We start from the raw sequence: 12,281 nt of genomic DNA, 5'->3' as shown, positions 1-12,281 counted from the left end.
AACTTCACTACTAAACTCATCGAAAATTATGCCGACATAATTTCTGTGATATCTTAGCACATACCCTGTTTGAGGTGTAGTTTTGAATGTTCTGAGCTTGGCTCAGGTTTTCCTTCTTTTCTTTCCCTTTCCTTGTTGTTTCTATTTTTAATCCTGTCATTTGAGTAATCTTTGAAATCGAGACTCCTGGTGGGGGTTAGATGAGTCCGTTTTTGGTAACTAACTGATTCCCAGAAGGCCGTTAAGATGCTGCTTTGGGATAATTCAGGGGGGCATCCCCAGCCCTGAACCCAGCCCATCCACTTCAGCTTTTCCCTCTGAGAGGGGAAAGTCCTCCCTGGGGAGGAGGAGGTACAATGTCCCTGTGTCTGTCAGCTCGTGAGGAGGAGAAAGACAGCTGCAGACTTCCGGCTGGGCCTCTGCTGCCTGGGGATGGACAGGATAGAGGGCACCGTGCTTGTGGATTTCAGCGTGTTCCATGGTCTCTGAAAGTCCATCTCACATGTGCTCAGGATCTCTGAAACTGCTACACATCTTTTTTTTTCTTTAAGCAAAATCACAGCTGTGGCCGTTCGGTGTTGTTTTGTGTTGTATGTGCTGTTTATTTGAATGAGAGCAGCTTTATCTTAACATGATTTGCTGATATTCATTGGAGAGTAAAGAAAGACTGAGATTGTCTTAAGAGTGACCTTGAAGCCAAGCAGTTGTTTCAGGGAAGGGGATTGAATCTTCTGGATTTGCTCACTGTCCTGAGATGGGCTGGCTTTGATGGAAGTAGGGACGGCTTATGGTTCATAGTTAATTCTGTGAATCACCGGGGACTCCCTCATTCTTGTATGTATCGCACTTTGGGGAAACTAAATCTGTGTGACACATGTCAGCCTTGGCAGGATTTTGATTCCTTAGGTGCTTTCCATCAGCTATACTTTCGGTAGTACCTGCATTGAAATTCCTTCCTTCCTTAGAGTTTGTTGGGTTTCTTGGGTCTGTGGGCTCATGGTTTTCTTCTCTTTCCGTCCCCCTTTCTACCCAGACTCCTCTCTCTGGGACACGGGTGACAAGTGTGTTAGACTCAACATTCCTACCCGTGTCGAGCTTCTGATGCTCACTTCCCAGGGAATTGCCATGTTGCTCGGTTTTTAAATTCACCAATGTCTAGTTTTCTGTTAAAGACCTTGGAGAAGGAAATGGCAACCCACTCCAGTGTTCTTGCCTGGAGAATCCCAGGGACAGGAGGAGCCTGGTGGGCTGCCGTCTATGGGGTCGCAGAGTCGGACATGATTGAAGCGACTTAGCAGCAGCAGCAACAAATTATTTTATTCCAAATACTGTATTTTTTTAATCTCTGGAACCACGTTCCATGTGGTCACCAGTTTTTGTTATTGTTTAAGTCCTCTTCTCTCCTAATGTGTTCATAGTTTCATTTAACTCTTTCAGCAGTTTGTGATACTTAGTTTTTGTTTATTAATTCCATTGTCTCTGTTATTTCTGAATATGTTTCTTTTTAAAGAATTTTTCTCCTTGTTACAGGTCACACTTTCCTGCTTCCTTGCATTGCTGATAACTTCTAATTGGGTGCTGAATAATGTAAATACTATGTTTTTCTCTTACTTCGCAACCTACTGATCTTCCTTTTCTTAGTTCCATAACTTGTGGATAAACTTGACCTTTCCAAGACTTGTTCTTAAGCTTTGTTGGGGAGGCCTGGCATCCCCTTTATCATGATGCTAATGTAACCCGACCCCAGGGTCTGCGCCTCCTGGGGTAACCTTGGGCATCCCAGGCTGTTCTGAGGTACTTCTAACTCTGGCCACTCAGACTGTGTCTCTCCCCAGCTTTGTGTCGTCCCTGAGGCTAGGCAGGAGGCTCCTGGTCACACTCTGCTAGCCATCACTTCCCTCGTCCTCCTCAGTCCGACGGGGGAGCAGACTCAGGACCAGGCCAGCTGTGGCCCATCCTTCCCTCCCACTCCCTCTGTGCCGGTGCCTGCCAGCCCCCGCCGGTCCCTGGGCTCTACCCCCCCGCTCGGCAGCCTGGCACCGGGTGCAGCACCTCCCCTGGGCAGGAGGCTGGCCTCCCTGGGCTTGCAGCTGCGTTCTCGTCTCCCCAGGGTCCCAGTCCTGCGACTCTACCAGGAACACTGTGTCCTGTGTCTGAAAACAGCTGACTCACGTGATTGGTTCATCTTGCAGTGGGACGGCAAGTCCCACACCAGTTGCAGTGACACAGCTTATAGAGGTTTGATTAATTCTTAGTGAGAAATATGTGTCTGTGGGCTAACTGAGCTCCATGATATTTAAAATTAAAAGGTGGTCCATCAAGCATAAAGTTTTAACAAGTCCAGAGCAATGGGCCTTTGCTTACTTCAGGAACATACCTGCCAGGAGGACGGGGCACACCCCAGCCATGTCTCTTCTGTCCTGGAAGGCGCTTCATACCCTTGTTCTCAACCACACAGCTTCCTTCACAAACACGTGAGTGAAGCTGTGCACATTTTTCCTGTTAGGATAGGCGTTCAGCAGTATGTTTGGGGGTTATTCTTCTATGTTAGAAAATACATGTCTGAAGGAGTTTTTTAGCTGCATGGTATTTGGCAAATTGTAACCTCTGGGACCAGCCTGGTATTGGTGAATGTGAAAGTTAATGTTTTTGGTATTTTATAGACGATAACAGAGTGCAGAAGTAGGCGTAGTGCAGGGATTTGATCCTTTCGCCAGAATGCTCTCTAGAAGACGACAGTGACAGACCTGCTCATCTCCTGTACGTTAGTCAGGTGACCCGTCAGCCTCTTCCAGTCTGATGACTGCAAGAGTGGCATCCCATTTAAATATGCTTTTAATCTTTTTGTGAGGTTGAAGATTTCTTACCTAAGGAAGTAGACTTATTGTATTTTTTTGTAAGTTTCTGTTCATGTTGTCTACCCATTTTCCTGTTGTATGTTTTTAAAGAGGTTTTTATATGTAGTTGGCTAATCATTTTTCATTCTTCACTGTTTTAATCTGTTTTAAATATTTTTGTTTATAGTTTCTTTTGTCCATATAAAAGTTTACTTTCCTTAAATAAGGTGACCTGACGGAGGAGTCTGGTAGGCTGCAGTCCATGGGATCGCAGAGTGTCGGAAACGACTGAGTGACTTCACTTTCACTTTTCACTTTCATGCATTGGAGAAGGAAATGGCAACCCACTCCAGTGTTCTTGCCTGGAGAATCCCAGAGACGGCGGAGCCTGGTGGGCTGCCGTCTATGGGGTCGCACAGAGTTGGACACGACTGAAGCGACTTAGCAGCAGCAACAATAGAAGTAGTCTCTAAAATGGTTACTTATATAATGTGATAGAAGTGCTAATTATCATTACAATGACTTTCAAACTGACTTGTACATCTTAAATTTACACAACGTTACATGTCATATATTTCAATAAAAATATTTTAAAAATCAATAATCACTGCCTTTATTTCTTGCTTAGACTGTTCCCACTCCATGGTTATAAATGGTTACTTTAAAAATAGTTATGCTTTACACATGAACCCTCCAGTCCATCTAGCATTTGTTTTGAGTTGAACTCTAAGTAGGAAATCAAAAACAACTGCTGGCCCTTTGCTGACTTGCTCACTATTTTAGCACAATTTTAAGCTTGCCCTGGGAGGTTCTGTTTTAAAGCCTCAACTTCGGTGTCTGAGTGTGCAGACTCTCCAGACCTTTGCACATCTGTTCTCCCAGACTTTCCTGACTTTTCACTTTATATCTTTTGCCATATTAATGTGTAAATGTTTTAAATTCTATGTAGGTAAATATTTATACGTTTTCTTTTTCAAATGTGGATTTTGTGTTGTGCCCAGAAGGCTGTTCTTCACCCGTGTTTATCATTTTAACCACTGTCAGTGTTTGTCAGTGGTAGTCTCAAAGTGAGAGGCTGGTCATTAGCATTTATTGTCTTATAATTATTAAAATATTCTCTACACATAGACCATAGGGAAGGAGGTTCAGTCCTGTTGCTAAATCTGTGTGGCTGAACGATAGTTTTCTGAGTGAGGTTGAGCAGGTTCTTTTCACGGCAGCCTGCAGCTGGGCCGGAGTCTTCTCTGCGCACTCCTCTCCGCGCTCTGCACCCTCACTTAGACCCCCAGCGTTTCTGTTGGCTTTGCTTTTCCTTTTCTCCGGTGTTGACGAGAGAAGGCTCTGCTGTTGCGCTGTCACTGAAGACCCCCAGCTTTCAGTTCTCACTGCTTGTTAACGGGGTAGGCCGCCCGAGACAGCCGTGAAGCCTATTGGCCTCAGCCTGTCCGCTGAGCCCTGGAGGCTTCTTGCTGCTGCTTCTCAGCCGCCCTTTCCCTCCTCTGTGTCCTGCCTTCTGTTCCCAGCACACATCCTCAAGTAGTCTCCCCAGGGTTGCAGAGGGGAGATGCCACACGCCCCAGTGACTGGAGGATGTCTGTTTACTGTTACGCTTGGGGTGGGGGCCGACCCCAGAGTGTCTGCCTCTGCATTGCCTTCCAGGAGTTGGGAGGCGCTTGACACCTGGAAGCAGTTGCAGCAGAACATTGGTGGTAGAGTTAATTTGCTAAAGTGTTAAAAAAGAAGGGCAGTGTTAAGGCACTGTGTCAGAATTTTTCTGAAAGAAAAGCCAAACAAGCAAGGATGTAGTGTGTGTTACGTAGATTCCAGGAGCATGGGCCAGCCGTGACGGAGAATGTAGTGTGTGTTACGTAGATTCCAGGAGTATGGGCCAGCCGTGACGGAGAATGTAGTGTGTGTTACGTAGATTCCAGGAGCATGGGTTAGCCATGACGGAGGCTGTGTGCAGAGGGGCCTGCAGAGCGCTGGCAGAAATGTCCATACGTTGATCCTGTTGGTGTCAAGGTGTGTATTTGAATTAAGATGCAGAAAATTGTACACTGTAAGCATGTATAATTTATTGCTTGTAAGTTATGTCTTAAGAAAATGTTTAGAATCCCACTGTGTTGCCTGTATTTTTGAATATTCCCTTGGCTGTGATCACATTCCTGTACTTTCTATCACAGTCAGGATTATAAGGATATTTTCTTCATTTTTATTAGTGACAGATGTATGAATTACAAAATGCTTAGAAGGCTAGAGTGTACAGTTCATACAGTGCTACTTTTAAGATTTTATGGTTGATACACTTTGATAGTGTGTTAAGCATTTGAGTGAGGTAACTGGAAAATGAAAGTATTTTAAGTTTTGATAAATATAGCTGAATTTGTGATTCAACCATCAATTTAAATCTGTAACTTCATATAATTTGGCATATTAGATATAGACTTTTTTTCATAGGAAGGAAAGCTCTAATTTCATTTTGGACATAGCAGAGCAGTTTGGTGTTTCATCTGATAGCTTACACTACCCATAACCACTGCTCGTCTGACCTTTCTGTGTGACATAAAGGCTCTGGGAGTGTGCAGTGCCATTTGCTGCTTGTCGCATCGACAGTGGAGCGTTGTGTCCGTGGCGACACCAGGAATGGGTGACCTGTGTTAGAGCCCTTCCTGAACAACTGAGCACACCCCCACGAACAGGCTTTCCAGTTCCATTGTGTCCAGAGCACCTAATGTGATCAGAGAATTGAAACTGAGTCAGAGTGGTGTTGCTGGCTGATCCCACCCTAGGATGGCAGGTCTGGCTTCTCACCGCCGTGCGGGCAGGGCTCGGAAGCATGTGGGAAGCACGGTCACAGCAATTTTCAATAAATCATGACTCGCTGATTTATTTCAAAAGATCCGTATAGCAGTAAACAATACCATTTACATTTAATTAGTTTTATTGAACGAAAGGCAATTTTATTTGTAATGAACCACATGTTATGATTAAGGATGTATTTTAATGACCTTTAAGTAATGTGAACAAATGTTGCCCTTGACCTAATAGCAGAGGCATTCCTACATTATTGAAAACTTCAGAATGATTTTTAAATTATCATGAAAAGCTTCAAATGACATTCTCATTATTGTGCCATTATTCAGTCATTTGATGTCTAATATACGAGATGAAATGCACTCCTCTCAGTGCTCTTGTGCATTCAGAAACATGGGGGATGTTGCTAGGCAGTTCTTTATTTCCATGTATCAAAAGATATTCTGTTGTATGAAAATGTCACTTTTAAAAAATTACCGTGATAGCATAACCACCTTTTAGGGGGTTTGCTGAGCCTCCTCAGTCTGCACACATGTGGCTGTCAGCCAGTCTGGCATGGTTTTGGCCTCTGTTTCTCAGAAAGCTTTTCCCGCTCATTCTCATGTGCACTCATCCAGGACCTCACCTGCTGTGCTCAGGGACACTGCACCCACGCTCACTGTCGCAGTCTCGTCCCTGTGTGTTCTTCAGAGTCGCTGCCTCTTGACCTGTCGTCAGGTTCACCGACTCTGTTCTCCGTTAAGCCTATCTAATGAGTGAATTTATTTCAATTGTGTTTTTTCAATTCTAGAATTTCTAATTGGTCCTTTTTTGTGAATATGTTTTCTTTTTCTCTGCTGTGGTTTCTTATTTGTTTTTTCTTTAAGAGAATGTTTTTCTTTAAAGATTTGGAATGTCCTAATAACTGCTTTGAAATTCTCATCTGGTCTCATTCTAATGTCTGGTCATGTCAGAATTAGTCTTCATTGATTAGATTCTCCTTGAATGTGGATCTTGTATTCTCATTTCTTCTTGTGTCTGGACATTAGGATTGTGTCTTCAACATAATGATACCTTGTAGAGACTCTGGATTCTATAATGTTCTGAAGAGTATTGGGTTTCTTATTTGGTTTGGTTTGAACTGGTGTTGACTGAAATCAGACCCCCACCTCGTCTTCCCTGCAGTGGAGAGCCATGGGGCTCTTGTGCTCCTTCTGGCTGAGCTGGAACCTGCCTGCATGAGGGGATTGGGACTCAGGCCGAGAGCGTGGGGCTCGCGGCACCTCCTGGAGCTGCCCTCTGGGGCTTCACCTCCTCTGTGGAGCTTCAGCATCTGTGATCTGACCTTTGTTCTTCATGCCTGGAAATCTGCGGTTTTCTGAGTGTTAGCAGCCATGAGGCAAAACAAAATAGAAAACAAAAGCCAAACTTACAAAAATGGCAGACTGTGTTGAGGGATCCTCCAGATCCCCCCCGTTTTGATGCTTCTCACAGGGGACCCCCAGGGCTCAGCATGTGCGCCTCACTGCCTTGGTTGCTGCCATGAAAGGGCCCAGAGTAGTTAGCACCGAGAACAGGCACGGGCTGGCTTCGCAGGAAGACAAGTCGTGTTCAGGAACTGGTCAGGAGGCGTTCTGAATGTTCAGACTTTTCAGATAGCATTCCATAGCTCCAGCCCTTCCATCCTGCCTGTTTATCTCAGGCACGGTCCAGGGCAGGTCATCCCCTTTGGGGACAGTGGCTTCAGTAAGTAGACTGCTGCAGGAGGTGTGTGTACAGGAGGAGTCTTGGGAAGTCGGTCAGCTCACACTCAAGCTCATGGTCCATGGGGTTAGTGCTAGGTGCTCCCGACCGCTCCCGACACAACCTGCCGTGAGGGGTAGCAGTCATCCTTTAAAGTCAAGAGATCCCTGCACTGCTCTTGAGCTTAAAAGTGGTGGTTTCTTTGGGTTCTTTTGCATCATGATTCATAGTACTGGCACACAACATATAAGAAAATCACCTCTTTTGGTAAATGATATATGAAAAATATTAGCTGGTAACTGAGAACTTTCCAAGTAGTTTTGTTTAGTTATCATGTAATTAATTCAGATATTCTGTATTCTAGGACCTTTTTTCTATCAACGCTTATGTTTATGCTCAGAAGCCACAACTGGATATTCATAGCTTTGAAGGCACATTTACGAGGGTAAGTTAAATCTTTTGTTAGATGCAAGTATATTCGTTGTGTACGTTAAAAACATTATAGCAAACCTTTATTTTGAAAGTGTAATTAAATCAAGAATCAATTCAAACAAGCTCTGAACTAAAAAGTGAAGACCTAGAGAATATTTCAGGTTCTTAAATTTTCCTGTGTCAGATATTTCTTTGAAATACACTAAGTACAGTTTTTCTGTTTTTAGCACATTTACTGTTAATAAGATCCTTCTCCCTTAAAATATTATGAGTCAGTAAAATGAAGTAGTTCAGCTGTTTCCGTTATTGTTTTGGACAGGATGGTATCCACATCATTTGATTCTCACTGACTGGTTGGATGGTTGTGTGTGAGTGCACACCCGGTTTCTTATGCACATGCATGCATGTCATTCTGCATTCTTTTCACTGGTGTTTTGGTATAGCTTAAAGTCCCTTCTTCCCTCAGTTATTGTTAGGATTTGGTAACTTTTGGATTTAGCACCTTATACTGATGCTACAAATGATTTATAATACTTAAGGGATTTTAATATTTACAATTGTAGTTTATTTTTAGTTGCTGCAATTATTTTTAAAGATTTCTGGTAGTACAACCATCTTTGTCTCACTCTTGGTCACATAGAAGGGTTGGTGAACAGTTGTGATTATTTGAGGAAGCATGAAATGGCAACCCACTCCAGTAATCTTGCCTAGAAAATCCCATGGGTGGAGGAGACTGGTGTCCATGGGGTCGCAGTGAGTCAGACACAACTGAGCAACTTCACTTTTACTTTCTTTCTTTCTTACTAAGGGCATATTGTGTGTCGGGTAATGAGCAGAGTGGGAATGTAGACACGAGGAGGAGACAGGCATGACTATATGACTTTATTTCTGCAAGTGCTGCCATAAAAGTAGCTGCAGTTTATTCATGGCCTCACAGTCTCTCCAGAGTGCCCAGGCCAATGGTGAGAGCAGACAGCATCACCTGTCGCTAATATGTGCAGTGTAAATGTGGGAGAGACTTCTGAAGACTGCATTTTCCTGTGAGTGGGGAAGAGGTCCAAATGCACGGATAGTGTCAGAGCCCAGACCCTGATTGCATCTGGGCTTTTTGTTAACCTGTGTGAATTACTGCAGGCTCTTAACAGTACAGTTCATTGCCTTCATTTGATGTTCCTACCAAAGTTTTTTTTCCACTCATTATTATTATTATTGTTTCACTCATTATTCACTCATAATTATTTCAAACGTGAGTTTTAGATTATTTCAGATGGAAAAATCTATGCTTTTGTGTGCATTTTTCAAAAAGGAAAGAAAAAAACCATGTTAAGTGTAACTTGTTTTGTAACTGGAGCTTAGTTTACCAAAATAACAACTGAACATTTTAAAAAGTGGTATCTGCTTATATTCCTTTTTTATAGTATAATGTGTCAATACAAAGGAGAAAATATGTTTCTTTAGACTCAGCCTGTGTAATTTGATAAGAATCAAAGATTGATTAAGGTGTCCTGTGGCAGTGGACATTCTGTATGTCACTGCCCATGCAGAGTGTAAGGCAGACATGCATGCTGTGATTACTGTCCATTCCCTTGAAACAATGTCAGGGTTACATAAATTATGTGCTATATGGCATTTTGTGTTGTATAAGTGATTCATGTTATTCTTATCGATATCATTAATTTTGCTTATTGTTAAAGGCATAGCTATTCTCTCTGTACTTTGGAGTTGGAAACTGTAGCCAGTCTTGAAGTATTAACAGCATCTGTGGTCCTTTAACCTCACCTTCCCACTTAGTCTTCTTATGCTGCATTTTCTACTGTAATTTCCTCTGTAAACCATAGCACACTTACCGTTGTTCATGTCTTTTTCGATCAAAATACTCTCCTTTTAAAAAGCATATCCCTATTGTTTGTTAAGTAGGGTGCACTATTGAGAAAACAGCTTGAAATTATAACATTTTGCACTCTCCCCCTCAAGGCAAATTTTATCTTTTCAAACTATGTAACATTAAGAGGAAGGAAACCCAGAGAGAAAGTTATTTAGAGATAATTTCTTTCCCATCATCCCAGTCTGTCTTCTGTACTGTATGAGATTGGTAAAGAACTATCCTTTACAGTAATTTTCTCAATATTAGAAAAATGTTTAATGTTTTAAGTCCATCATTGTTGTTACAGAATTGAAAGCAAACTCCATAGGCACTGTGTATTCTTCAGCACATAATTGTGTTAGAAACTGACAAAAGCACTCACGTGATTAAAGAGTTCTGGAAAAGTAATGGGAGCACCAACTTAAATTTTAAAGCTAAATTGTATAGAATTGCAGTTCAGAAAGCTTTATAACAGTGTTACATTTTATTATGCCCTTGCCTGTCTTGGAGTTTCACACAGTGGGAATACTATACTCAAAGATACCCATTCAGCAATGGTTTTTAACTTTGCATAGCAGGGGGACCATAGGGAGAGCTGGAAACTAATACAGTTGTGCCCCTTTGTACTTTTTGGTCAGTTGATGGCCGGCTATGGGCAGGTGGTCTTAAGGAGTCACTAAAAGAAATGAGGTGGCTTAGCAGCATGCCGCTGCTGCTAAGTCGCTTCAGTCGTGTCCGACTCTGTGCGACCCCATAGACGGCAGCCCACCAGGCTCCACCGTCCCTGGGATGCTCCAGGCAAGAACACTGGAGGGGGTTGCCATTTCCTTCTCCAATGCATGAAAGGGAAAAGTGAAAGGGAAGTCGCTCAGTCGTGTTCGACTCTTGGCACCCCATGGACTGCAGCCCACCAGGCTCCTCCATCCGTGGGATTTTCCAGGCAAGAGTGCTGGAGTGGGGTGCCATCGCCTTCTCCTGCTGCCTCATTATTAGTTCCATCACAAGGATTAGAAACCAGAGGAAGAGGTTCATGTCTATTTCGTCTTAGATTTGTTCTCTTACTGGACAGATGTGACTGCCTGTTCCATGCTAGGAGTTCACAACATCAAAATCAGTGCCGTAGTTACATTGCTCACAGTCTGAAGGGAAACTAAATATGGAAATTGCTAGATACAGTAAAAATAATTCAGAATTCACATTGGAGAGTATTCTTATCTATTTGTCTTATGCCTTAAATGGTAACTGTGTGAATCAGCAGTCGGCAGGGTATGTCCTAGTCTGCACTTACTTTGCCGTGCCACGGCTAGAGCACCTCCACTAGCCTACAGTTAAAGGATGCACCGTGTGGACTGTGTGTGTTTATCAGTGTTAAGATTCTAAGACTATCTCTGTGAATGAATCAGAAGTTGATCATTTCAGTTCAGTCAAAAATTGAAGTACGAAATAGTTACTGTGTAAAGGCCACATCCTCTCTTTCAAAAGTTGATACTAGAAGTTTTTTTGTGAGCTCTAGGATTTTCTGCACATATGATCATAACATCAACAAACAGATAATTTTACATCTTCCTTTCTAAATTGCACCTTCTGTTTTCCGTACAGTTGGGCTGGCTGAAACTTCGGGCATCATGTCAGTTGGTTGTGGTGAAAGCGGGCATTCTGGTCTCAGGAAAGGTTTTAGTGTTTCATACGATGCACATAGTGGGGTTTTCATAGTGGCTTTTAGTATAAGCAGGTAGTTCCCTTCTGTTCCTAGTTTGTTGAATGTTTTCTGTCAAGAAAGGGTGTTGAATTTTGGCAAATGCATTTTCTGCATCAGTTGAGGTGATCCTGTGGGGTATTTTTTCCTTCATTCTGTTATTATGATATATTTTCTTGATTGATTTGCATGTTGAACCATCCTTGTATTTCAGGAATAAATCTCACTTGGTCATGGAGTATAATCCTTTAATATGCTGCTTAATTTGGTTTTCTGATGTTTTGTGTAGGAGTTTTGTATCATTGTTCAGAGAAGATATTGATGTGTAGTTTACTTTTCTGGGTATTCTCTTTGGTTGGCTTTGATATCAGGGTTGTCCTGCCTTCAATTTTATCAGTTGCTTCATAATTGTCTTTCATTAGGAACATGTATGTGTACTAAGTCACTTCATTCATTTCCAGTTTTCTGCGACCCCATGGACTGTAACCAGGCAGGTTCCTCTGTCCATGGGATTCTCCAGGCAAGAATACTGGAATGGGTTGCCATGCCCTCTCCAGGGGATCTTCCCGACCCAGGGATTGGACCTGCATTCAAATTAGTTACATCCGTTGTCTCTTAAGTCTCCTGCGCTGGCAGGCGGGTTCTTTACCACTGCGCCACCTGGAAAGCCCCATTAGGAACATAATTGTTTTTAATTGTCATATCGTTGTGCCTTATTTAACATTTAATTAATATATAATGTCTCTTGTGATCCTTCTGTCTGCTCAGACTGCCTTGAATCCCTTTAGTGAATTTTTCATTTTGATCATCATACTTTTCAGCTCTTGAATTTCTTTTGGTCTCTGTTCAGATTTTCTGTCTCTTCATTCACATTTCTGCTCTGTTCATACTTCGTCTTCTTGACTTTCTCCACATC

General features: G+C 42.6%; 1 protein-coding gene across 9 annotated transcripts in view; it reads left to right on the top strand.

Moving 5' to 3' along the window:
• The window catches only part of ATP9B (ATPase phospholipid transporting 9B (putative)), a 156,123-nt gene that overhangs the window by 61,411 nt on the left and 82,431 nt on the right, over positions 1 to 12,281 (top strand). For all 9 annotated transcript variants that reach the window (XR_011252450.1, XR_011252449.1, XM_069569205.1 and 6 more), the window contains one exon: positions 7,738 to 7,818. Coding sequence is in view for 7 of the 9 variants with exons in the window: in XM_069569205.1 (XP_069425306.1) it covers positions 7,738 to 7,818 (81 nt within the window). In the remaining 2 variants the exon portion in view is untranslated. The remainder of the gene's footprint in view (positions 1 to 7,737; positions 7,819 to 12,281) is intronic.

Source organism: Ovis canadensis, chromosome 23, assembly GCF_042477335.2.
Source record: "Ovis canadensis isolate MfBH-ARS-UI-01 breed Bighorn chromosome 23, ARS-UI_OviCan_v2, whole genome shotgun sequence".
In the NCBI taxonomy this organism is placed as follows: domain Eukaryota; kingdom Metazoa; phylum Chordata; class Mammalia; order Artiodactyla; family Bovidae; genus Ovis; species Ovis canadensis.
Note: the sequence above shows the minus strand (reverse complement) of the source record. Positions and strands in the feature narration are given on the sequence as shown.